Source organism: Panicum hallii, chromosome 9, assembly GCF_002211085.1.
Source record: "Panicum hallii strain FIL2 chromosome 9, PHallii_v3.1, whole genome shotgun sequence".
In the NCBI taxonomy this organism is placed as follows: Eukaryota; Viridiplantae; Streptophyta; class Magnoliopsida; order Poales; family Poaceae; genus Panicum; species Panicum hallii.
In genome coordinates, this window is record NC_038050.1 from 68,629,415 (window position 1) to 68,655,889 (window position 26,475).

Sequence of the window (26,475 nt, forward strand, 5' to 3'; positions counted from 1 at the left end):
ATTTTTATCAGGGTCTTGTGACCCCAATGCACAATGCTAATGGTCAGGTCCGCCCCTAGGCAGAACGTAGATTCGCTCGTGGACGGACTGGACTGGTGGCCTACCGCGCCGCCCGTCCGAGCTCCCGTACCGCCGATACCGCATCAGTTCCGGTCGGCTGTATGTCGCGCACCTACGTGTACGTGTGCCCCCCCCCCCCTAACGGGAATTTCTATTGATCGCGCGTTACTGCGCGCGATTCTATTGCAAAGCGCCGGCCGCCGTGGAAGTGCGAGCTAGAAAGGGAGGGGGTGGAGCGGCCGCCGACGAGGGGTGGGAGGTGGGGGGAGTTGCCGGCGGCGGGGTGGTGGTTGAGACGGCGGAGGTCAAGGTTTCATATTTTCGAAGCTTCAATGGCCACCGGCCCTAGAAGAGGAGGTCAGCAGCAGCGGTTCGGCGGTGGTGGCGGTTCGACTGGCGGTGGAGGCAAGACGGTGTGGGAGCACCGTAGCACCGTCGCGCGGATGGGGCATCCAGTAGACGGTGGACGGTAAGAGGCAAGGAGAAGGTTGGGAAAGAGAAGGTCAAAGATGACGGTGGGTGGTGGATGGATGACACGATGGCGAGAGCCGCCAGCCAGGATGGAGGACGAGGGGCAGGACGGAAGATGGCCAGACGGAGGATGGGCGGAGGAAGAAGAACGCTTCTGGGATAGCTCGCAAAATCATGCTCGCGCTAAGAATAGACGGCCCCGCCTTAACTGCGCTACGCGACTGTTGGCGCCCACCACGGGTCCGTCCTGGCCTCGTCTCGCGTCGCGTCCTCATCACCCCGCCGCCATCTCGCAGCGCGGCCGTTACCTGAAACGGCGGCCGGCGGCGCCGCGCCCGCCTCTTGCCGTTTGAGATTTCGTTTGAATAGCGCCGCCAACGAATGCGAGACCCCCCGCGGCTCGGGTCTCTGATGTAAAAACCCAAGCCCAATCATCGGGGCCGACCGAGTCCGCGTCACGTGAAAAGATCCCAAACCGTGCACGCCGCCAGCCGCGAAACTGAATCCAACCACACGACTACCCCGCTCCGCGCTACGGGACACCGGCCACCTTTCCACTTGTTCGATAAAGCTCGCCTCCTTCCCCCCCCCCCCCCCCCCCCCCCCCCACAGGGCCGGGCGGTTATCCGAACCGAGCGCACGGCCACCACGATCGGCGAGGTAGAAATCCTCTCGGCAACAGCGGACGGCGACGGCGACCGTGGCATCGCGCCACCAGGTCCCGGCCACGCCGAGCGCGGGGACAGGCGACGCCGGGCGGTGCCGCGGCAGCGAACCAGTAGGCGAAAGCGAGGACGAGGCCCCAGGCCCCCAGGCCCAGGGCATACGGTGCGACGGCAGCGCGCGCGCGCGCACGGGCGGGCATCGGATTCGGCCGGCTAGCTTCTCCCGGCAGGCAGCCGCCACTTGCCCCGGGCGCCGCACATGTCCTTTCGCCCAGCCCAGTGGCACGTAGTACGACTGGAACTACTCGCGTCGCAGGGCGCTGCCGCAGCCAGGAGGTATTAACCAACAAAAGGAGAGGAGACAGCGGATAGGGATGTCGCGCAAACAATGGCCTCGTGGCGATCCCGGCCTGTTCCGACCGGCAGTGTACGTCCAAGATGCATTTCTAGTGATCTACTAACAGTGATCTAGATCAATCCATGTACAAAAGACGTCACCCTGCGTGGCTCTGTCGCGTAACTGAACCTACGTTCTTGGCAGCTTTTTTCTAGATGTTTGAGAACAAAACAAGACCCATCCGTTTACAGGGTTGCACAACTCAGAGGAGACCTCGTCTGCTATACTGTTCGGAGTATGAGGAAAAACGGGACAGTTGCTGGTAGCCGGTCAAGGGGTCAAGCATCAGCGGATCAGCTCAGCAAGTCATCATCAGCAATACACAGCGAACAGTGTTTTCTTGGTCGGTCCAAGCACATCACGCATTCTGTTGAGTTGGCCACGAACGAAAAGTCAGTGACCTGTTCCAGTCCAACTCAGCAGACTGAAGCACTAAACAAGTCCAACGAGTTCCTTCTTTGACAGAAAAAAAAGAACCGCCTGTCAGAGCCTGTCAGTTGGATGCTTCAACAGCTTGGCAAGCGAAAAATCAATTCCGAACGGCAGATATGGTTAACAATCAGCGAGTTGCTTTGCGCTCTCATGGAGCCAAAGCCAATCCGGAGCACGGTTCATGCACCGCTGCTTGACACGGAAAAACACACTCCGTGGCAGCCCGACGTCACGGTAAAACCGGCCGTTGCAGGCGCCGTAACGACACCACCGCCCCGGCCGAGAGAGAGCTTTCGCGATCACGGTCACGGATCACTACGCGCTGCAGCGGCGAGCTTTAACGCCGGAGGGCGGAGCACGAACCTGAACGAGCAAATACTAAACACGAAGAAGGCGCCGGTCTTTTTGCCCGCTGGTGCTGCCACTAAGCCCAAGATTTAAGCCGGGCGAAGTGCGCAGTTAATCCCGCGCGCCAATCATACGCTCCACCACCCCCGCACCGGCCGGCGGGGGCGCCCAATTAATCACCGCACCTCCGCCGGCGGCGAGCCCGGCAACGGCTGACGATCGCGGGAGAAACGGATCAGGCCGCCCGCGGCCAATCCGGCAGCGGATCGGGGGCGGGCGTCTCGTTTCCTTTTCGCCCGCTTCCTCGTCATGGGCCTCATGCGCGGCTCGCTTTGCCTTTGCTCTGCTTTGATCGACCTGAGCTGCCTGCCCCCACGCATGATTCAGGAGAGTGATCTGATCGAGCCGGTAAAGGAGGGGCCGGGACGGGGACTTCGCCTGCGCGAGTTGGTTTCCCGCTTTTAACCCCCGGGAACCTGAACGGCTCTCTCTCTCTCTCTCTCATGAGCGAACCAAAAGGAAACCAGAAGGCCAAGGAAAGGAAACCGGAAGGCCAAGGGCGTAGCTTTCCTTCTCCATCTTCGCTGCCGCCTATATATACTTGCTACATGCGTATGCAGTGTCCCTGGCTCAATCATATTCCCGGCTGCCGACGAGAACTCGACTCGAGAGGGTGCAACTGCAACCAGCCACTATACTAGCTAGAGGTGTGTAGTGGATACGGAGTGGAAGACGCGCGATCGCCGCCATGAGGGACGAGGAGGACGAAGCGGTGGTGATCCGGGAGTACGACCCCAAGACGGACCGCGACGGCACGGACGCCGTCGACCGGGAGTGCGAGGTCGGCCCGGGCGGCGGGATGTCGCTGCACGCCGACCTGCTCGGCGACCCCGTCGCCCGCATCCGCCGCTCGCCGCGCTACCTCATGCTGGTACGTACGTACTCCACCGCACGCGACGCATGCTGTGTATGCGTGTACGTGTATACTGTATAGGTACGCGGCAATGCGTTCGCATGCAATGATTGGCTCGGCTAGCGGCTTAATTGCACAGTTGGATGTAGCTATTAGCGGGCGAGCCGGTGATTGTTTGGGACTTGAATTTTCGCTGCTGGTGGTGGGTTGCTTTTTTTTTTCCCGGTGCGATGATTGTTTGCTTGATCTCGACATGCAGGTAGCTGAGACGTCCGGGCCGGGCGGCCGGATCGTAGGCCTCATCCGCGGCACCGTCAAGTCCGTCGCCACCGGCGAGAGCCGCCCCGGGGCGCCCGCCTTCGCCAACGTCGGCTACATTCTCGGCCTCCGCGTCGCGCCTTCCCACAGGTGAAGTTGTCACTACAGTGCTCTGTCCTCTCGCTCTGCTTTATGTTGGCGACACCTGCCGACATTGTTGCTCGAGCTCGATCGATCGATGGATCAATGTGCTTTCTTCGCGTGCAGGCGGATGGGCATTGCGCTGCTGCTGGTGCGGCAGCTGGAGCGGTGGTTCGAGCTCATGGGCACCGAGTACGCGTACATGGCCACCGACAGGTCCAACGAGGCGTCGCTGCGGCTCTTCACGGCCCGCTGCGGCTACTCCAAGTTCCGGACGCCGTCGCTCCTCGTGCACCCCGTGCATTCGCACCGCCTCCGGGCGCCGCGCCGCGCCACGGTGGTCCGCCTCGGCGCCCGCGACGCCGAGCGGCTCTACCGCAGCCGGTTCGCGCACGTGGAGTTCTTTCCCGCCGACATCGGCGCGGTCCTGGGCAACGCGCTCTCCCAGGGCACGTTCCTGGCGGTCGTCGATGGGGCCGGCTACGAGTGGCGCGGCGTCGACCGCTTCCTGTCCTCGCCGCCGGCGTCGTGGGCGGTGGCGAGCGCGTGGGACTGCGGCGGCGTGTTCCGCCTCGAGGTCCGGGGCGCCTCGCGCCTGCGCCGCGGCGCCGCGGCGGCAACCCGCGCGCTGGACCGCCTCGCCAAGTGGCTGCGCGTCCCGTCCGTGCCGGACTTCTTCCGCCCCTTCGCGGGGTGGTTCGTGTACGGCCTCGGCGGCGACGGCCGCGACGCCGCGGTGGCGGCGGAGGCCCTGTTCGCGTCGATCGTCAACATGGCGCGCGGCGCCGCCGCCGCCGTGGCCGTGGAGGTGGCGGCCCTGGACCCGCTCCGCAGCCGCATCCCGCACTGGCGCCGCCTGTCCTGCGCCGAGGACCTCTGGTGCATGAAGCGGCTCGGCGGCCACGCGGACGGATGGGATTGGGCCAGGTCGGCCCCTGCCCGCTCCATCTTCGTGGACCCCCGGGAGGTCTGAGGGTGACCCGGCGTCGTCCGCTTGCAAGCAGAGCTTCCTGCTCTGTTTTTTTGCCACTGGACTTCAGTTTTGATCTCTTTTTTGTTCCTTCAAATTTTGCCACCTCTTGTCCATAGTCTTAGTTTTGGACGGCCAGATTTCGTCCGATGACCACCTTTTTGTAGAATCAGGAAGTACGGCAATGGAATGCATCAAGCAGATAGTACATGTCTCTTCTTGTCCTTCTCCACCCTGTCTTCTCTTCATCTTTGCGCCACGACCAAGTGTGCGGTGGCGAGGAGATCGTTCCCACCCAGCCACGAGTATCATCGAGGCATCATCCGGCGAATGCCACTGCAACCACCGCCGGAATATATGTTCCTGGCTGCCGTCCGCGTCCATTGTCGCCCCCATGCCTTTCGAGCCGTCGCTGCCGCGATGGTGCCGCTGTGGCTGGTGAATGAGTGAATCAATGCGTGATGCAGTGGCTGATGGCGCTCGAGCCGACACTAGCCTCCATCGTCGTCCTCCGCACGTTTGACCGGCCACTGGCAACTGGCCATGGCTGTCCAGCCCTACTGTACTTTGTTTGTGCAGTGGTATGGTACTGGTAGTCTGGTACATGTGCTCCGTAGCCTCGGCCCCTCGGCGTAGGCTCTGACGTTGCCCGGAAAAACCGAGGGGTTGTCGCGGCGCCGCGTAACGGCAGTGTGGGCCGACCGGCGGCGGCGGCGCTGCGCGGTGAAGTGGTCTGGCTGTTTTGAAGCGCCTGCAGAGCAATGATTGGCGATCGGACCTGTCGCCGCCGTGCATCGGTTCTTCCATGTGGCCATTGCCTATCTGCATTGCATTTTCACTTATCCCTGCAACCGTGTGGTTGCAGACTTGCAGTTCCAGACTTCCAGTCACTCGTCACTCCACTCCACGGCGCGGCGTTTTCCACTCTTCAGGCGCAGGACGCATGCGACGGCGATGCAGGCAGGCAACTAGGCGCCCATGGCCCCATGGGTGTACGCATATCGCGGTCCTGTCACGGGGATCCGCGGTCGATCGTGTAGTGCCGTACGCTCCAGGCAACGGGAATCAATTGGCGAGAAACGATCAGTCGCCACCCGGAAAGTGCTCTCCGCTCAACGATACTATCCGTGGCGTGATGGCCGGGGCAGCACACGGACACGGTCACGGAAGCTGGGTGACAACCGTTAAAAGCTCGCCCGGGGTCATCACGGACTGACGCCCGACCCTGCCGGTCCGAGCCGTTTCGTCTCTGCAGCCTGCAGGACACGGGCACACACTCGGACACCACGACACGGTCAGAGTCAGACAGTGAGACAAAAGCAGCGATCCAGACGCAGCTACGCGCGACACATGTGCCATCTCCTCCTCCTCCTACTTGTAGTGTTCATGTGACCGACCGATCAGTCGCCCGCACGCACGAGCTACTCACCCCCTAGTCTGTAGTCTCCTTTTTATACAGGCGCTTCCAGCTGGTTCTCCATGGCACGGTAGAAAAAGTGGCAGACGCATACGCGATTAGGAAAGGCATGTGCCTCTGAAAACCCGCGCGCTTATAGAAACCCCTCTGACGCCTTTGCAATCTACTACTGCTCCGCTGAGCTACCCGCCGGCCGGCGAGCTGGCCGACCTCGTGGTCGGTTTCCGGCCGGTTCTGTCCCGGGTCCGTCTCCCTCCGAAACGTAGACCGCATCAATAACCCAAGGATCCACCAGCGGATAAGGATTTCTGTAGATCGGATAGAGCGCTCCTGATTTGGAGATCGAAGTGGGTAGATGCGGCCACATTTAGAAGCACTCTGGAGTACGGAGTAGAAGGCTAGAGAAGTTGGCCTCCTTTTACTTCCGTTTTTCTTTCGTCTCCATGTGTTGTCGACCAGAACAGTTGGTGAACATTCACGCCGCCGCCGGTGGTTGTGCGCCGCGTCGCCGTCGATGGGTGCACGCTCCTGTTATCTTGTCTCGAGGATGAGGATGACCGTGTGGGTTTCTAGCTAGTGATGAGCAACATTTCGTGCAGCACTTTTAATTTGCTGACGGATCAGTGCAGCTTACGTACCTCGAGCGATCAACGTTTGATGTGATTGTAAGCTTGGTGATTTGCAGGGAAGATGAGGATAGGAAAGCCATTGCCGGTTATTGCCTGTGGTCTTCAAATTAGACTGAGAGAAGTTAAATGTTGATGATAATCTAGCCGCCTTTGACTCTTTGTGGTGTCTTCATTGCTTGGGTTTATGATAAGAATGGATCCTCCTCAGTTCGCAGTTGTTCTAGGGCATCTCACATGCAACTACAAATGAATTCCTCAGAATTTCCCATGCAAACGGAGGACCGCGACTAACAGAAGTCAAGTTACCATGTTTTAACCCACTAAACACTCTCTTGCCTAGTTTCTCAAACCTGTCCTAAATGCTGCCGAAAAAGTTTGGCAACAATCTCCTGGACTGGACTGGACTAGAACGTGGGACCGGGGCTAGATCGGGTCGGCAAGGACAGCCGCTCGATCACCAATTGACCATGTGACACGTTGAGTGAAAACCTGATGGGTGATTTGACCCAGGGAACGGGTAGAGGTAGGGTCCCGCCGTGTGGGCCTCCAGTAAAGGTCAAAGGGGGACAAACTGTACCTGCCCGGTCGGTCGCACGGGCCGGTCTATCCGCAGCCGACTGAAGCAACGGTTTACGTGACGGTGACGCGGCCGGCCAGGGCCAGACCAGGCATGCAGCTACATGACCCACCACCACTTTCTGCCTGCGGATCCGCCCGCACTACCGGCAATCCCAGGCACGTCCGCTCGTGGCGATCGCGCGGGGAAAGAGAGCTGCCGAGTAACCGTTGATTGACCTCGGCAGCCGACGTGTCGCCGTGCGCCGCCGCCGAGGAGGGCGTGGTCGGCGGCGCACGAGACAGCGTGGAGCCCAGGCGGCGCCGCGGTGGTGGTGATCGCCGGTACGATTTGCCTTCAGGCGTTGGGGGTCGAGCAGAAGATTTCGTTCGGAGGATGAGAGTGAGAATGTGAGATCGATGGCTACGTGCGGTCAAAAAAGAAACCTATCCATCGTGCAGCGGCGCAGGCAGGTGCGTGGCCACGTAACGGCGTCCGATCTATCGGGCTTGACCTGACCGGTGACCACTCCGTGTTCATCCGGATTCGTAGACCAGACCCACGAAGGAGCCGGGGCGGACGCGCTGTCCGGTACACTTAACTGTCACTGAGTAGCTCCTTTTGGCAGACAACCCGACCGGACGCGGATTAACATGGTCGCCGCTCATCGGCACACCTGATGAATAGACTGGGAGAGGCACACCTGCGTTTTGACTTCTTTCGCTGGCAGGCTTGAGTTTTTTTCTTTTGACATACGGTCACTGCCAATGCATTGCATTCATATCCTGGGCACTACGTGCTCTACAGTAAGGGTACCTAACGAAGCACAAAACGTATACCGTGAACAGTATACCTGCGCGGTACCATGCCGCCGTTCAGTGGAAACCCCCGAGAAGCGATCAGTCCTTCCGCCGGCCGCCGGCATGGCTCCCGGCCTCCGCCCGCCACCCATCGCTGCTCGCCGCTTCACGTGGTATTTCGACACGTTTCTTGGCCTGGCTTGGACGTGGCAATTGGCAAGCCACCAAGCATCATTGCCCAATTGGCAATGGCAGCTGCTGTTGCCGCCAATAGTGTACCTCACTCACTACCGCCACGTGATGCGATGCGGTGCCTTTGCCATCATGGGTGGGGGCCCGGCCGAGATCAGGCAATTTGGACGCGGGGACACGTCGTGTTGACTGGACAGGCCAGAAAGAGACGCCAAGCTAGCTGCGTCTGCATGGTGCCCTGCTCTGCTCCGGTCGTCCCGTGCCGCCGCCTTGTCTCGAGTCTCGACAGCGGCGAGACAAAGGGCGCGACCTTTGCTCCACTCTGTCCCCGGAGCCACGCCGTCCTCCCGAGACAAACCCGGTCTGCCCCCGCCCCCACCTCGCGTGCGTGCCGTAACAGTAGCTTGCTAGGCTGTACGCCTCTGGTCGCCTGCCCGGCCCCGGCTGCGCGAATCTTGGCGTGGCCCCGCCGGAGACCCGATCGAGGCAGCAGCGTCGTTGAACTCCCGGTCCCGGCCCCTCTGACTGCCTGAGCTGACCTGACCCCGATCTTGTCTTTTGGGCCGAGCCGAGGAAGCTGCCGAAACCGACGACGGGAACGGCGCGGGCATCACTGCGTGTTTGACCCCGAGCCGTCCGGCCGGGCAGATCGCTGCCAAAATGCGATGGTCCAGGCATACCTGCCACGCACGAGAAAAGAAGGTGATCTGGTGAACATGGTCCTACTGGGATTTTGTTCCCTGTAACCTCATCGGCTTTCTCTCGAACGGTGACTGCACAACTGCAGCGCTACTCGGAATGACAGATCGTACTGATGGTCTGAATGCTGGTGCTGCGTCCCAGACTGTCAGCCCAGCCGCCTGGTGAGTGAAGAAGAGAGGCAGAAGCCTGACCGGCGACCATTCCTGCGCCTTGATATTCCAGGCTCCTCCGGTTCGGCCTGACTGATGCGAAGGTCATTTTGCCTTCGGCTTACATGAGGCGTCGTAGATGCGTAGAAAAAGGTTGTTTTTGCCACTTTGATCATGGACTGGACGGCTAGCCAGCACTGCCCACGATCCAGCACGGATTTGAGTGAGGGAACCTGATCGAGTGGGCCGGGCCCCGGGCTGATATTTCAAATTAGCAGATGCCCAGGCACCATTTCTGGTTACGAGATTCCTGCACGAGTTCACCCTGGTCTCAACTCGAATCATATAAATGACAAGCACAGATATTCCACATTCGCATTCCTTTGCATCTGTTCAGCTATACTGATTCGCGGCAAGGCTAGTACATTATTGTTGGCCTACCTCATGTACTTCCTGTGAGGCCTTTGGGTACCTGGTGCCTGAATCTAGCATACCATACCATCCTGTGTGATCTGAGGTAGTTCAGAGTTCAGACGTCGATCCTGTGTGATCACGCCAAGGTTTCTTTGCTCACCATTGCACAAAACAACACAAACATGTCAAACGATCTGACAGATACCGGGCGGGAACGCAAGAATGCACAGCTCCACAACAGTTATGCTTCAACTCTAACAAAGTTGGATTCTTATAACACTACTTCGAGTTCGACATAGGACCTCACATAGAACCCCAGATTTCACAGGTTTCATGGCAAGCCTACACTCTAACAGCATCACCTAAGAACAGACCCGGCATTATGGCATCCCCTACAGACGTGTAAAAACATCAGTCCTTGCTTCTATGCAACATTCATAAGAAAGAACAGACGACTGCTAAAACCTAGTAATGCCCTCCTGAAGCTTTCATTCAGTGAGGGCTGCAGCTACGCAGCTGCCGACTTGGTGGTGCTCCTCGCGGGGGTCCTCTTGGGGTGCTCCTGGCTCGGCAAGATGGCGCTGTCCGACGAATCCGAGCTGCTGCGCTCCCCAGCCTGCCCTTTGCTCGACATCATCTTCCCCAGCGCCTTCTTCGGCGTCACGCCACCTTTCACCCTGCCATTGGCTGCCTTGTTGCCACCATGGTTCTTCTCAGTGTCAGTTCCAGCGGTGTCACATTTGTCGAGCTTTGTGGTCTTGGAGAGGCTGAGGTCTTCCGCGGCCATGACGCCATCCCACTCGTCTTCAGTGTTTGTTGTGGCACCTGATCTTGAGCTCTCGTAGGAGCCGATGCCGATGCTGTCAGCTCGGATGGTGGCCGCTGCAGAAGCCCTTGTCTGCTCGTGGTATAGCACCTGCACCACAATCCTCAGAGGTAGGCGCTCGTTCTGCACAGCATGAGCGCATGCATCAGGTGACAACTTCTTGCAGTCCATGAGCGCACAGAGCCTCTTCTTATCGCTCTTGCCCAAGCCTGGGTGCTCCTGCACAAAATTTCAGAGAAATATGTTAACTCCACACAGTTTTTCAGGATCAAGAGAACCGGAATGTATATCTTAATCGGCATGCCATACTAGTGACAGTCATGTATATGAAATAATCTAACGAGAGAAACTGCCACTATCTGAAATGCATCAGGAGTATATTTTGAAGTAACTAAGCATAAGAAAGGGATTCACTATGCATATTAAGTTTCTCAGAATGGTCATGAAATTTTAATTGGTAGTTGCAACAATACCTTGAGATACATATCAATGGCACGATATAACCCATCATGAACTGGCCTTGAATTGCCGGAAACTGTCTCAGCTAGACTGAAAAACTTATAAACTGGTATGTTTGGGTCCTTTGCAACCTCTGCAAGATATCCATCGACAATTTTGGCCACTGTAATCATCGATGCACTAGGAGCTGAAACATGATCGTTCACTTCCCCACCATTATGTTTCTGGGCATTCTTACAATCTTGTCTGACAAATTCTTCAACAATGCTAAGAATCAGGTCAATGTCATAAACAGTGGTATCCCCGTCCACAGTAGGTATCAGAAGATCGGACACTGATGCTTCTTCCAGTTGCCGGGCAATACGCTTCATAAGCTCTTTCCTGCACATCTCTCCGCACTTCAGCAGATTTGTTGCCTTCAGTAGCTTTAAGAGGAAGCTGCATGAGACTGAACCTTTCTCAGATGGCAACAGGCATGTGATGGTGACTAGCATCGCCCGAACTTTTGCATCACCATGGATCATTGATACCTTGCTCAACGATGGAAGCTTCTTGTAAGTATAGGCTTTGATTGCTTCACCGATCACATCCTTGGCCACCATACCCTTGGCTTTGATTGCTGTGATGACTTGCTTGTAGGCATCAATGTCGAGATCCGTCAGATCTTCAATCCACCAATCCTTTGGAACCAACTGCTGCTGTTTGACTCCATTCCAGGGAGAATCATTGCCATTCTCAGTTGGGAGCTTCTTTCGGTTGTACGTGTATGACCATTCAACCTTTGAAACATCAATAGAGGCTTTTGAAGCAACAGAGTCAATGCAGTGGCTAACCAGCTTAAGATCCTCTGCCCATGGTAAATGAGCCTTTGTTGTCCCAAGAACAATAATAGAGTCTTTCCAGCTCCGAAATATGCTTGAGCTCAGGAAGACATCAATCTTGTAGATCAGGTTGCCCTTGTCGACAGTCTCATTCATCTCCAAGTACTCTGCAGCACAGCGGGCAGCAATCACATTGTAGGCATTGAGTGTGACTATCATGCCATAGCAAAACTTGGAACAGATCTCAAATGCCTTCACACCACCAGGAATGTCGTGGATGTGGATGTCAATATTTTCATCACCAGTGGTTGGGATCAACTTTTGAAAGCGAGCACACTTGGACAAGAGTGGAAACTGCATGGTTGGAAAATGTAAATCAGAAAAATGCTGATAAAATCTCACATTCAACTACTAAAGTGATTGTGCAAGGCATCATGAGAACCAAGAAATTAATAAGTCCCTGATGTGCAAAAACCCATCCACTAGAGTGACAAAACATCAATCAGATGATATATGACAGAAAAATAAGTAAAGCAAGCACCCACAAGAATTCTGAGCATGGAGACGTGAGACCATTTTGGTAAGGAAATGTCAAACCACAAAAAACAGACCTTGATCTCCAAAGCACATGCACCTTATACTCTATATAATGGTCTCACAAAGCAGCACTAAAAGTCAAATGAATGAAAATAACGTATCATTTACCTTGTGAAGGTAAAACTTTGTAGTCCCTATACGAACAGTGATGTCGCTCACCAATTCAGATGCCACAATACTGCAAGGATAAACAGTATCATAAGTAAAGAAGTGGAAAACAACAGGAAGACAAAAGTGGGGCTTCATGCTTAGGAAGGGAAAGCCAGCCTTTGGATTCATACTCGAGGAAAAAGAAAGATCAGGCATAGTGTTGGATGAAAATTAATCATTACTATTTTATGCACATGTCCATGTAAAAGAAAGGTGATTTATGGCATTACATTTTTAGTTAGCAACTTAGCATTCAACTAAAGCAGTACCTAACTCTATGCTGTCACTCTAAACTGAAAGGCGATATCCTACTATGCATTTAGCAAAGCGGATAAATAAAATAAAGAATGCTAATGCAAACTGACCTTTTCTACAAGAATACCCCAATTTCTAGTACTAATAGAAAAACATGGAGCAAGTTGGCCAGAAACTCTAAATGAAGCAAACTAAATCAATTACCGGCTTTCAGTTGCTCTATCTATTTGTTCCTTTCTGTACTTATGTCTATGTTTTTTCCCTGAAAAGTATTGTTCTCTTTAGGCTCTTCCTCATATCATGTAGCAGTACCTTTATACCATCTTAGAAAATCGTAAACTTTCCTTCTAACTAAGGCTAAAGTAGACCACATTGGACATGCATCATGCAAGTCTATATAGGAATATCTGAGTGGATTCAACAAGTACGCATAAATGATGACAAACAAGAGATAACAACTAGTCATACCAGATCGCACTGTTAGATATCATGAACACCCAAGAGGCCTAAGACTAGGGAAATATAACATTTTTATGGGTTCTACAAGTTCATGTACTAACTGTATGAGTTCATGGTAAATAAATATACTTTCAGAGAATAAACTGAAGCATAAACCCAGAATGCCAAGGCAACTTCAAAAAACCCAATATACTGATATTATTTAGAAGTGACAATGGTAAAAAAAATCCAGAAATTCTGACCCTCGTATGAGGATTGAAAGGCAGCATAAAGAAACAAGGTAAAAGAACAAGCAAAAGAATCTATCAATCACCTGACTTCATTCCCGTCACCCTGAAAGGTATCCGGATTCGATCCAAGCTTCATGAACTTCATCTTGAAACACGAACGAAGAGCCCCACGGCTTCCGCCCCTCTATAGACCAGACCACCAATGCAGGCGCAGAGAGCACCAAAGACCACCGCTTGTAAGAAGCAAGAACTGCTGCAGCACAGCACCACTATCCCATACTTGTCTAGAGCAGCAACGGCAAACGGCTCAGAGCAGAGCAGCAGTACAAGAACAAGTTGCTGCGCCGAGAAGACCGAATATTGCAACGTGCCGGAGCCGGGCAGGAGATCGCTCGTACCACGAAAACAAACAAATAATGGGATCGGTTCCGATGTAGCAACAGCAACTCCTGCTTCAAGCACACTCCACCCCCAACCTACTTATGCGGCCGGTGCTGCTGCAATCGTAGGCAGTGAGGCCAGAGGGGGCGGAGCACAAGCGCCTCAGGAGGAGTAAACTATATGGAGTGGAGAGGGGGGCAGTAAACCAGAGGAGGGACACCCACAAAGCACAAAGCTGACACACCCCCACCTCCCCCCTGCTACTTGTTAATTGCCTGTCCTTCTTGATCTGTGAAAAGATTAGTATAATTCCTTCGGGCCTCCAGTTTTCTTCACTGCACTTGCTCTAAAAAATGCCGAGATTCACAGAGGATCTTGTGTCCAATGCATTATCAAAGTAAACAACTAGTCCACATTCCTCGCCACACCATTCCCCAAGTATGATCCCTCCTCCCTCTCTCAGCAATCTCTGCAGCAGCAACGGCAAAAACAAACGTTAGTGGTGCTCTGAACTGGTTGAGGCAGGAGACATCGAGCATCTATTTTAAATGCGATATGGGGGAGGCAATGGAGAGACCAAGAACCACTTGCTCACTCTGGTCTGTGCTTGTGCGGGAGAATCTTATCACCAGCACGCCAAGATCTCAGAGTTTTGTGCTGCCGAGATCAGAGATGACGAGGCAATACTCGGGTCGAGAGGGGACGGAGGAAACCATAAAAAAGCATCAGAGGGGAGCCATCAACAGGTCGGCGCCAATGTGAGAGCCATGAGGCGGCATGTGGGCGGCATCAAGGGTTTATAGCAAACCAGAGGGAAGGCAACAAAACAGGCTACCCAACAAGGCGCGCAAGAACAAAGGCAAAGCGAAGGGCAGCGTCAGGCATGACCCGAGAAAGAGGAACAGTGTGAGACCCACCCCGAGAAAAAAAGACCCGTCGACCCCCGAGCAATGGAGGACGGGGAGTGCGCCCCAGATGCGGCCACGCAGGTGTGTGCATGCGCCGGTCGCGCGCACATGCGGCTGTCGCTCTGCCGCCCCTGACCTGCTGCTCGCGCTCGTGCTCGTGCTGGTGTTGGGAGCGGGGAAAAAGACGGTGGCGCGGCGAGGGCAACGGGAGTTGCCTTGCAGGTGTCCTTCTCCCCCTCCAATGGCAGCGCTGCTGGACTCAGGAGGCGGCCCCCAGCCTGCCTCCCTCCTCTCGAGCACCCACGCCGGCCGCCCCTCTCACGCAGTCAAGCTAGCGGTGAAGTGATGCAACATCCAACAGCGAAAGGGAAAAGCTAGCGGGGCGAGATCGGCGGAGGAGAAAGGGGCAGCAAGAGCCTCACCGCAAGAAGCCAAGAAGAAGCTAGCGAGCAAGCAGCGAGGGAGCAGCCGGCGCTTTGACGGAAGGCTTTCCTGCTCGCCTTTGCTCCCCCACTCGCCTTTGCCCTTTGCTGGTTTGTTTGCTCTCGTTTGGTTCGCTGGGCGGCGGACTGTGCTCGTCCCAAGCTTTGAAGAGGGAATAGAGAGCTCTCCCTGGCGCGCGGTCCTGGCCTGCGCCACCTTCCTGCCGCAGGGTGGCCGGCCGGCCGTGGCTCGCGTGCCTTTTTCTTCTCCCCCGGCCTGCCTTTTTCCGCGATACGTTTCGATGCCACAGCAGTATGGGTCTCCGTCTTTCCAGCTGCACGCTACAGGCCATGGAATGGAATGCGCAGAGGGAGGGAAGAGTAGCCGTGCACTCGTCTCCTTTGCCTGTCTGCTCCACTAGATCAGTTCAAACCCAGGGCCGGGCCGGGCCGGGCCGGATCTGGGGTCGCACCCCTGGCCTGAGCCCGGTCCGTCCTTTTGGCTATGAAAAATGGGAATGATCCCCCATTTAATAAATATTATATTTATCTTCTGGATGCAATAGTATTATCTTTACAATGTTCGTGCATTTTTACTGAAAAAATGTTGCATCTTCGCAAAAAGGAAAGAAAAATAATGTCGCAAAAATGCAAGGATATTCCCTTCCAAGAAAGACGAAAGCGAAGGGATAGTACGGGGCATGGAAACAGCAAAGTGCTAGCGACAAGGTGCCTGCCCGCTAAAAATGAGCTCAGGCTCACAAAGCTACCGCCTTTTCGGCTAAGCAGGCCCGGATGGCACGAAACCAGGGACGTGAAGGCCTTAATCATCATCTTCGTCTCCGATTCCGATCGAAAAACTGGCATGCATGCACGCCGCTGACTGGTAAAGCTAGCTCCCCTTTCACGCGCCTGATGCCCTAGCAATATTCCATCCCGCCCTGTACTGCGACCGTTTTTTTTAATAAGCCGAGGGCGAGGTCTTTTGCGCACGCTCGCGGAGCGAAAGCGGCCAGTAGCTTCTGCGATCTCTCCCCGCCCCCAGGCTCCGCCTCCTTTTTGGTTGCTTGGCCGGCCGCTTTGGCGCGGGCCGGCGCCGCGTGTGCCGCGCGCGCGGCGCCGCGTGACGGCAGGACGACGTCGCCGCAGGGGCGAGGCCACGCGCGGTGGTGCCGCCGCCGCATCGTTCGTAGTCGTAGGTCCGGCCCGCGGGCGGCGGCTCGTTGGGTGGGGGTTTCATTGTGCGGGATGGGTCGCGTGCTCGCGTGTGCCCACGGCTTTCATTTCTTTTCCGGTGGATTGGCGGGCTGCGTGCACACCAACGGGCAACGGCAGGCGGCTCTGCAGCCGCTTGTGCCGCCGCTGTGCTGTGCGGCCTCACCGGCCTGTCTTGGCGATCGCTCGGGGTGGCCCCGTCTCCGTCTAGGCTAGGCGCCGGAGCGAGGAGGCTGGACCCGGGCACGCATGGTTGCCTGGCTGGCACATTATTATTAGATTAGACGTAGCATTAGGCAGCAGCACGTAGCGGGAATACGTAGCACAGCTCGTCAGAAAATAAAAGGAAGCCGCAGAAGATGACCGTAGCGCTACTAGCATGCGATGTCAAAGACTACGGAGTACACGTCTAGTACACCGGTAGGGCTGGGCCGGGGGCTAGCAGGCGAGCCCGTAGCCGTAGCCACTGCCCACTGTGTGTCACTGCAGCCGGGCTGCATTGCATGGTCCAGGTCTACGCTCATGATGACGCGATAGTCCGCTAGTCGTCGCGCGCGGTGCTTTTGAGGATGGAGGGAGGGGAGGCGTGCCGTGCTCGCTCTGCCCGCGACAACTTATTATGATGTTGCGCTTCACGAAGCAGCCGCTGCCCCCGCCCTGCTGCCGCTGCTGCGGCGTCCCTCCCATCCTCTTTTCCCCTTTTCCCGTACGTAGGTGAACTCGAGAGCAGCAGCAGCAATGCACAGCAGCTGCGCACCGCACTATGCCCCCATCCATCCGCCCTGTACTCCCCCCCCCTCTCTCTCTCTCCCTCTCCAATGCTCAATGCTCCTGGCTCTCTCTCTCTATCCACTCGCACACAAACAGAGACGCGGGCATGCACGCAGCCACCGTTGTGCTTGTGCATGCATCGCAATGTACAGTGGGAAAGCCCGCCCGCCAGCCCGTCGTCCACCGCCGTCCGCCGGGCCTCCGGTTTCTAGACGCCCCGCCCCCCCCGGCCGGCCGGGTTTTGTGGCGCCCAAGGACGAGGCCGTAGTTGATTAGGTCCCCCGTTTTCCCCGTAGCTTCCTTGATTTGTCGCGTGATTACTGGAACGATGGGTGGTGGATGGTTTGTTTGTTGGCCGTGGCTAGCTCGTCAGCATGCTGAGCTCGGGCACCCATCATGATGAGCTCGTACGTGTCGCCACCGCCACACCCCGCGACGCCAATCATGCCCGCACGCTCTGCATGCATGCCCGCTGCTACAGCGGGATCCGGATCGCCTTTCCAGCGGCTTGGCGTCGCTATCATCGAGCGTTCAGCGAAGGCGCGCGCGTGCCTAGAGCCTCCTTCAATTTCAATTGTGCCAAATCAGCTAGCTTATAGAATTAAAATATAATATTTTATTCGGGTGGAAGAGAGAAAGAAGAGCTATCTCTTGATCAAAATATAATCTTATATGCGTAGTTCAAGATTATGTACTGCTGGTACGTGGATCCATCTATATTTTAAGCTATGTGCTAAAAGTTAAATTATTGAAGTTGTTTCTTATGCTATTTTTTATTGCTACGGGATACTCTAGTCATCGGAGAAGCCTTAGAGAGTGCATAGGATTTCTGGACGAGGAGTCGAGTCACTGGTCATTGGTCGCATTTCTTCCCTGTAGAAGGCCGAAAAGGCAACTCCTGGTACTGCTCCAGTAAGATGGTAACAACGCCAGGACCTCCTGCTTTCCTTCTGAAGCATTCTGGTTTCCCAACGGTGGCACGGTGCCTTCTGCGGCCTCGCATGCTTTTCTTCCACGACGACGACCACCACCACGGCGCGGCGCAGAGGAGCGGATCCGAATCCCATCCCATGATGCGGCCTCTGCCCGCATCTCGCCTCGCCATCATAAGTGCGCATTGAAAGCTCCGCGCAACGACCGCCCCAGTGCCCCCTGGATCCTGGGCTCCTGGCTCCTGCTGCGAGCGTTTCCTTGCACGGCAGGAAGAATCATGCGTGCCCCAGTGCCCCCAGCGTCAGAGAGAGCCCGTTTGTCCCTCGCGGCGGCCGCGAGCTCTCACATCGCTTCTCTGCTGCTGCTGTGTGTGCTACCCGGTGCGGTTCTTCAGGACGCGTCATCCTTTATTCTTTTTTTTCTTAGCAATGACAGGAACACCCTCACATCATTGTTTCCAAAACTTCAGATCCTTGGGACTGAAAAAGATAGCTAGCAGCTTCAGATTTTTCAACGCACAAAAGCTATTTCGAAAGCTTTACGAAAGGAATCATAAAAGAAAACAGTGCTCTTAGCTTAAGAGGAGGAGGGGTGAATTAGACAAATCTAATATCTTAACCTATAGCTCAAACTAGTTTTAAAATATAAGTTAAAACATATAATCTAGATGTGCAGCTAGAGTTCACTGGTGTGAAAATCTCATCCAAAGAGTTTTACAACCTATAGCTAATTCAAGCAAGATACTACAATAAAAATATAAAAGCACACAGTGATGAACACGTAAGATCAACGATCTTCAAGGACGCCGACTCGCCCTATAGCTGCAGTTGCTTGGCTATCTTTTTTTCCATCACTGTCGTTACCCTATTGCTGGCTGCTCACAGTGATGAACATGTAACGTCAGCGATCTTCAAGGACGCCGACTCGCCGAGACAGCAGGCAGCGCTAGCTCTTACAGACAGGGATAAGAGTGCTGCCAAGGGCGGCCTGCATGCGCTAGATCGCTTCAGGCTCTGATCTTGTTTGTCCGCAATGGCAGATAATTATACGCCTACGCGTGCATCACGTACTATTGGTTCGTACCGACGTTTAGCTTCTGCTAGCCTTGCTTGGAGTGTCCCGCCGCAGGCTAGCACTAGCAGATGGGAATGCGTGCATGGAAGTCGACCGTGAGGAAGATGTTTGTGCACTGCAGATTGCAGGTACGTACGCGGTCGTGTCCAGGGTGGACAGAGAAGAGAGGCTAGCAGGTCGAAAGATAAACTAGCTTTTTTGTCTCAATTAGACGATATTTACGTAACAAAAATTAACTGCCAGCCGTGTCTTGTATGAGTCGATCTCCGCTTGTTGATACAGTTTCGGATCTTCCAAAACAATGTCAAGAATCGGCTAAACTTAGCTACGACGATATTGCCTTCCTAGTCCGGCCGGGAAAAAGGGTTAAGTCTCCTTCTCCTTATATAAGTACAAATATAAATAAACTTAGAGTAATAAGCAAGCCAAGGATATCTATATCTTCGATCCACTATTCAGCCACCGAGACGAGAGAGCATGGCGAAGAAGAAGGAACGCAAACATGAGATCGAGGAGGCGGCGCCAAGAAAGCCAGCCACGACGAGGACAAGGAAGAGAGGAGTCAGCATGCGCAGCACTGCCGCGTCAGGCATGTGCGACGATGCCATCGTCCGCAGCATCTTCGCCCGTCTACCGGCGCGCACCTTGGTCGCCTCCATGGCGCTCTCGAAGCATCACCGCCGCATGATACTCTGCCCGGAGTTCAGGAGCCTCCACTGCCGCCTCGGTCCGCCTCTGCCTCGCCCGCAGATCGCGTACATCGCGACGGCGAAGATACGTCGTCAGCGAGTTTCATAGCTTCCACGTCGCCAGCGCAGGGCTCGGCAGCGGCGGCGCCCCGACACGATCGCTCACCGGGACAAGCTACCTCAGCATGAAGTACATCAACTCGTGCCGCGGTGTCTTGCTCCTTGCCAACTCGTGCAGGTGCGTGTTCTGGAACCCCTGCTGCGTTGCCAACAACGAGAAGAAGGAAATGGCCATCCCTGGTTCAACCAGGGGAGATTGTATCTTGGGGTTCGGCTACGGCACGAGGAGCCAGACCTACAAACTACTGATAGCGCGCAAGTGTCAGAGCAATTCCTCCTAGATGAGCATCCTAAGGATCTGTTGGTCTACTCACTCGGAGACTACGCTGGGGAGCAGCAACCGCAACTGCGGACAGTGCTAGCCGGTAACCAAGAAGGAACAAGTTTTTTCTATAAGAATTATTATGATTCTTCTAAAAAAGTTTTCATCAATTCACTCTACATTGATGGTATGGTATTATTTTCCTCCTCCATATCCCCAAGAAAGTTGTTTTCGCTTTTGATGTTGATGATGAGACTGTTGTCACCATCAACTTACCCGGTAATGGCCACGTACCTGATGATTACCTCGAAACGTCCAGGCTCATGGAGGTACTTGGCCGTCCATGCATAGAAACAGGTGACTGGAGGAGCACGACCTTGTGGATGCTCACGGTGGATCACCAATGGGAGCACAAGTTCTTTGATAAGAAGAAAACCAATGCCGAACGTGGCTCAATCACTGGTGCTTGGGACTGTGGTGGTGTGCTAGTTCTGCACACAAATGGTTCGTACAACGATCCCGGCAGGCTCTACTTACTCCGTCCTTCAACCACGGAGATTTTTTGTACAAACCTACCATGCAACCTGAAGGCCAGAGTTGAAGGAGTATGCATTTTGCTGGGGTTACAAACCGACACTCGTGCCACCGGGGAGCGTTGTCGGTGAACTCAGCCAAGAAAAGAAGAAACGTCGAGGCCGTACAATGGATATAATGAAGCCACTAGAGCCCCTCAATGAGCAAGAGAAGAGGAAAGGGCAGGAAGCAACACTGACCATCGTGTGCCTCTTGGAGTTCTTGGCTGGTGTCATGCGCAGGCTACCAGAGAATTTGCAACAAGTAATTGAAGAGTTAAGTGAAGGTCTTTGAATTTTTGTGTTGAAGGTTTCATGTTTCCACCTCCTTAAATGTTTACATTTCTGATTTGGAAGTTGAGACTTAACCTTTCTACATCCCCAAAAGCTTAGCTTTAGACTGGAAACGACACGTGTCCCGTTGTACCAAGCTTTTGAACCCCTGTTTTAGTTCTTTTCAAGTGTATGCAAGTGAGGTTTACGTTGCAACTGAAAACAGATTTAAAATGAGTCGCATTCTTGTATTGATTTTTTTTGTCAGAGGCATATTATTTTCTTTGTGAAGAAAGAGTTAGTCTTGCACACGGTTTGTAAGCAGTATTTTTTTTCTTCCATTCGTTGCACTACTTACGGTTTATAATAGTGCTATTCTCATCTCTTTTCACTACTTGCGGTTTTGTAGTAGTGTTTTATCACATATCCTTTCACTACCTACAGTTTGAAGTAGTAATTTATCTTTTTTTTGGGCTTGACTTGACACATGCCTATTCTTGTCGAGTGTTATCTCTCCAAAGCAAGGTTCGCATTTGAAGAATTGATGTACATGTTTGTGAAGACTCGTACTATCCGTGAAGGCAATACCCCACATGAATAATTTCATGGCAGTGCAGTAGTGTTACCATCATACGAATCGATTGCTCGTATCCTCCAATCAATTGCGTATCTTCAACATCCCAAAACACGACGTCGCAACCAGAAATCTCGAGAGGATCGATCGATGCACCGCTGGACCAGCACGTAGACATCGATCATCATCATGATGGCGTGGCTGGTGCCTTATGGGATGTCACTGCTACTCCTGTAACGGGTTTACGGCCTAGTTTACTTTGCAGGACTTGGACAGATGATCGCACCCTTCGTAGGCCACTAGCCCGGGTTTGTTGAGCTCGTCTTCCCGGAAACAAGCACACCTTTGGCTAACTTGTCCGGTCAGAGCTATGTCGCCCGGCCTCCTCACCAATCTTGGATAGCCTGTATCGCACCAAACCTGAAACAAGCGGAACAGTCTTAGCACGGCACAGACAGCCATTTTGGCAAAAAAAAAATTGTAATATTCAAGCAACTCTGCTCGTTCGGAATCTTCAAAATATGGTGACAGCACGGTAAATGACGCATTTTACCTCAACTGGGTATATAATTCTGAAAATATTTTCAGAATTTCACATGTTAAAAGAATTCATACATTGCTACTCCAGTAAAAGGACTATTTACCAACAAGATTCATCGCCTGAGGCTCAGAGAGCACCAGCAGACATGGTGATACGGTTCCTAAGGATAGTTAGGACTATTTAAGCTGCTTGGAACATAGAAAAACTAACATAGAAACAGATCAATTTCTCAAAGAATTGAGAGAAATTACACGTTTCAAACGGAGCATGAGGAAAGAAGATAGAACTGCAGGAAAGGGATCAGTTGACAGTAACCATTAGATTCTCACAATGACAGGGATTGTTGGGTTATCAGAACAATTTCAATATGTTACACCAATTCATTCATGTTTCTCATAATTGCTGGCTGTTTCTTATGTTTGTTGTGATGCATTGTTCCACAAAACTCATTCGTTGCCACCTTTGTTAAAAACCAGTCATTTTTGAGGAGTAAAGTCTAGGGTTCTACTGCCTTATCAAGGGCCAATATGTTTGAATGCCGAATCAAAACTTTTAGCTGGTACCCATCTAATTTTAGTCTATCGAAAGCACTAAATCTTTTACCTTTTGTGTATTTAGTTTGAACTTTGAATATGGAACAAGATAGGAAGAAGTTCAGCTCGGCTGATAACACGGTCTTTCTTCAAATTATGTTTGAACCCAAAACAAAAAAGCATGGCATAATGGGTACGTACTTCTCCGCCTTCTTGCTGGCTCCATTTTGAATTGCAGCTTGGTATTTTAGCTTCCTCACTCTTCTGCTTTTCAAGAAGCTGGGCACCTCTCTTTGCCTTAACTTCTACACCCTTCAGGTACTTCGTAGGATTCCCTTGACTGTCGTAGTAGCGTCCAATAAGTTTACCGGCAAATCTGCATTGCACATGTAAAGGAATCTTAAAGGTGATAGATCATGCATTAAGTAGTTCTTGATCCACTTCTTCCATGACAGTTAATGTGGTTCATATGGCATACAAATTTGAGTATTAAAATGAACAATACATAGTAACAGATTTGGCAACATGACGGTGCAATGGCTCTATCATGGACAATTTATCACTTTTTCCAAACAAGTGGCCTGCTAGCTTGGCAAGGCACTAGGCGACACAGTGCCGCCCTCCTGCCCGCCTAGAGTCTAGTCTTTCCTAGGACACTGTATATGACTCTCTGGAGCCTCATGGTTTACCAGATATTGAAGGAAAAAACGTAACATCAAGAGCATGAAGATGCTCTTAGAAAGTGGCTCACATGTATCTCTCGAAGTAAAATTTCCTCCAATCAACAATGCTGTTTACCTGAAAAAAATTAGGGAATCCATCATCACATTTAATAATTCAACATTAGCAAAATAAAGAGAGAAAAGATGTTCACATTATGCTTATTCAGGAGATGTTACTGTCAACATAATATTTCATAACATGTCCACAACTATATTAATGCAATCTAGAAGCCAATGAGAACAAATATTTAGGCAGAACCAACTCTCAGTAAGAAAATCAAATATATTGTAGAAATGGTTAGAGTAGGAGACCAAACAATTCTTGGCAACTTGCTGAAACCTCAGCTCTGTGGTGATGCGGTCGCCTATGTAATGGGTTTGGTTGTAATCTCTTTTCCCTTAATACAAAGATGCACAAATCTCCCGCGTGTTCGAGGAAAAAAAGGAGACCAAACAATTTCAGTTGAAGCTAATTGCATTCCTTGCCCTAAATCTATGAACATTTGTCCCCATCTGTCTATGTCTAAGCTTCAGATTTGCATCAACTCCAAGATTTATTGATGTAAATAACCCATACATAGTGTGTTGTACCTCACTGCTTGATAAACCCTGTAAAGAATCAGTCAGGCCGTCACCTGTTCCAGCAGCGAAAAAATTACTCTAGCGAAAGGCCATATAAAACTTCAGCAGTTATGAAACATATTTTTTTCTAGAGTATAGCAGTCATGACTCATGAATCATTATCATGATCCTCTACATATGGCAAATTTACAAAAAAAATCAAGAAAAAAAGCATTAATAAGCCGGACAGCTAGATGCCTAGATTAGCTTCCAGGATGTTCAATAAGGCAGGAAAAAAGGCAGGTTCTAGATCATCCATATAAACCGTATCGTTCTAGTATCCTCTTCACACCTTCTAACAAAGTAATTAAACTGATATGATAAGTTCCTTCAGCATGACCCATATTTCTATAATGTGCATGATATTGCTAAGGTCATCTTTAATGGTTGTTTCATTCTCCATTATGAAGTTGAAATTAGTGTCAATGTACTGCTTACAGTTCAAAACCATAAATCGGTGATGTCATTAGCTCTCTACAGACAACATCAACTCGCTCATCTAAATTATTTACTGAACTAACTAGCAATAAGACACAAACTTACCTGTAAAATTTCCTGAAACAAACGTTCGTGATGCATCCCTGTCATGAGAATGCTGTTATACATCAGCATGTGAAGCAACTAAAGGAAAAGGGTATGTAAGTTTGTAAAACCAATTTGCCAAAGCTGCAAAAATATAATTCATAACAATGGAATTGAAAAGGGCACTATTAGACATATAAGACTGCAACCTGCCAGCAAAGTGATGATAACCTCCTCCAGGACCATAATGTGACCTCCCATTTGTAACGTCAAAAACTGAGCTGCAGCATCAAACGAAAGGCAAGATCATTAACAAAGTCCTACCAGTTGAATAGCCAAGACAATACAACATAATTTACTCACAACATCATCCACAGAACTCGAATAAAGATGTACTTAAGTTTTCATTTATTTACCAGATTACACATCCTTTTTCTGACCATAGTTCAACATCATACTATTTAAACAACAGCGGGAAACCTTCTGCAATAACAAAGCAAGATAAGGAAATGCAGGCACATGAGGGAAAGCATGGGTACCCCAAAATCCCGAGTAGTATGGGCAACCCCTCATCCGTTCCATTGTACACGGATAGCTCCTCCACTGTCCACAACCTCTGCCCAGACTGAAGAGGTGAGTAAAAAAAAATTTATTCCAATCTCAGGAAATGACAGATGTCGAAAATGGCAATGTTTCTTCTTTTTTTTTTGAAAAAAATGGCAATGTTTCTATATAAGACTCTAAAGCCAGAAACCAGACGAACCACAACTAGTTTATTTTACAGCTGGAAGATCCCGGGAGCTCAATTCCGAAATGTGATACGATATGTCTATATCAGGCTATTGCTCGATGAACACGCCTAAGCGACTTCGGGTGTCACAGGTTGCAAACGCCAGGGCCGCTTCCGCGGATCTAGCTCATGAACTTTGAGAAGCATCAAGGTAGGCGAGGGACAGAGTACAGACCGGCTTCCTCACACGGTAGAGCTGGAGAACGACGGCGAGTAGCGCCGCCAGCAGCGCGATAACAAGGAGGAGCCGAGCCACCCGCGCCATCGCGCTGGCTCCCAAGTCCCAAGAGATCCGCAAGACCGTTCAGCCCACCAAACCAAACTGCTTCCTCGGGCCTCGGCAACGCTCGCTAGCTAGGGCTGGACTGCCCTCGGGACCCGGCGGCGTAGCTTCGGCGTCGCCGAATTTTGCTGGTAGCAGCTAGTCAGGGCAGGTGAATTGTTTAGGATGCATCCACCAAAGGAGGAAGACGGGGGGCAGTGGATTTGGAGGAGACGCTGAGGCGATCGGCGAGGGCCGAAGGGAGGGCTCGTTTTGACTTTCCACTGGGCCGAGGGGAGGGGCAAAAGAGAAAACCAGACTTGGACAATGCAAGGACAGCCCAAGCCCAAGCCAGACACGAGTTGCATTCCGCCATATAGCTGCGGACTCTGGCAATTTATCGGGTTTGGACTCTGGAAAAAAAAATCCACGGGAAACTTAATCCAACCCACCCCCACAAGCTGGAGCCAGCCGATTTCAAATCGTATTTGTTATATGTGTTAGAAATTTAGGCAGATTTTAGCATATTTTAATTCCAAATATTATTAGCAAATTTATGATACAAATTAGTGATCTTATGAGACAAAACATGTGCCTGTGTTCATGTTAATTCCATCAAATAATATGAATATAAGAGTAAACCAGCTATGTTTAGAAAGTAGTCGATGTCGGTACGGGCTGTTCGATGTAGTCGAACTAAGTTGATGCAGTTCAGATGGCTTTAGGAAGTAGTCGGAGTGATTTTGATATACATTTGGGGAACACAGCTACTATCACTATCACTGGGAAGTAGTCGTACCATCTTTAGAAAGTAGTCGATCAAGGCATCGAGTAATCATACTTATTGAGAAAGTAGTCGCACAGCTTTCCGGAAGTAGTCGAACGGCTTGAGGGAAAAATAGTTGATTGAGGAAAAAATGAGCAGTCGCATGAAGACGCTCCCTAAAAATCTATTTGCCCGTCATCCCATACAGAACTT

General features: G+C 52.2%; 3 protein-coding genes across 7 annotated transcripts; 1 reads left to right on the forward strand and 2 right to left on the reverse strand.

The window, feature by feature from the left end:
- Nucleotides 1-2,289: 2,289 nt before the first annotated feature.
- LOC112876087 (probable N-acetyltransferase HLS1) lies at nt 2,290-4,865 on the forward strand. The gene is made up of 3 exons (XM_025940126.1): nt 2,290-3,304; nt 3,546-3,694; nt 3,812-4,865. Exons 1-3 carry the CDS (start codon nt 3,122-3,124, stop codon nt 4,656-4,658), a joined length of 1,179 nt encoding a protein of 392 aa, XP_025795911.1. The 5' UTR covers nt 2,290-3,121; the 3' UTR covers nt 4,659-4,865.
- A 4,890-nt stretch (nt 4,866-9,755) lies between these two features.
- LOC112876678 (BTB/POZ domain-containing protein NPY4-like) lies at nt 9,756-15,348 on the reverse strand. Of its 4 annotated transcripts, none has more exons than XM_025940838.1 (5): nt 15,023-15,348; nt 13,395-14,161; nt 12,326-12,395; nt 10,814-11,974; nt 9,756-10,559 (listed from the first exon to the last, which is right to left on the reverse strand). In XM_025940838.1, exons 2-5 carry the CDS (start codon nt 13,454-13,456, stop codon nt 10,023-10,025), a joined length of 1,830 nt encoding a protein of 609 aa, XP_025796623.1. In that variant the 5' UTR covers nt 13,457-14,161; nt 15,023-15,348; the 3' UTR covers nt 9,756-10,022. The 4 variants fall into 4 exon arrangements, with proteins under 4 accessions (XP_025796623.1, XP_025796621.1, XP_025796625.1 ...); XM_025940836.1 differs by lacking the exon at nt 15,023-15,348 and adding an exon at nt 14,288-14,468; XM_025940840.1 differs by lacking the exon at nt 15,023-15,348 and adding an exon at nt 14,270-14,468.
- A 6,090-nt stretch (nt 15,349-21,438) lies between these two features.
- LOC112878326 (membrane-associated progesterone-binding protein 4) lies at nt 21,439-25,755 on the reverse strand. Of its 2 annotated transcripts, none has more exons than XM_025942773.1 (8): nt 25,410-25,755; nt 24,984-25,069; nt 24,654-24,725; nt 24,466-24,503; nt 23,893-23,936; nt 23,331-23,377; nt 22,781-22,955; nt 21,439-21,925 (listed from the first exon to the last, which is right to left on the reverse strand). In XM_025942773.1, the coding sequence occupies exons 1-8, from the start codon at nt 25,497-25,499 to the stop codon at nt 21,755-21,757; spliced, it is 723 nt and encodes a 240-aa protein (XP_025798558.1). In that variant the 5' UTR covers nt 25,500-25,755; the 3' UTR covers nt 21,439-21,754. The 2 variants fall into 2 exon arrangements, with proteins under 2 accessions (XP_025798558.1, XP_025798560.1); XM_025942775.1 differs by having other exon boundaries at nt 24,984-25,060; nt 25,410-25,754.
- Between the last annotated feature and the right edge of the window lie 720 nt (nt 25,756-26,475).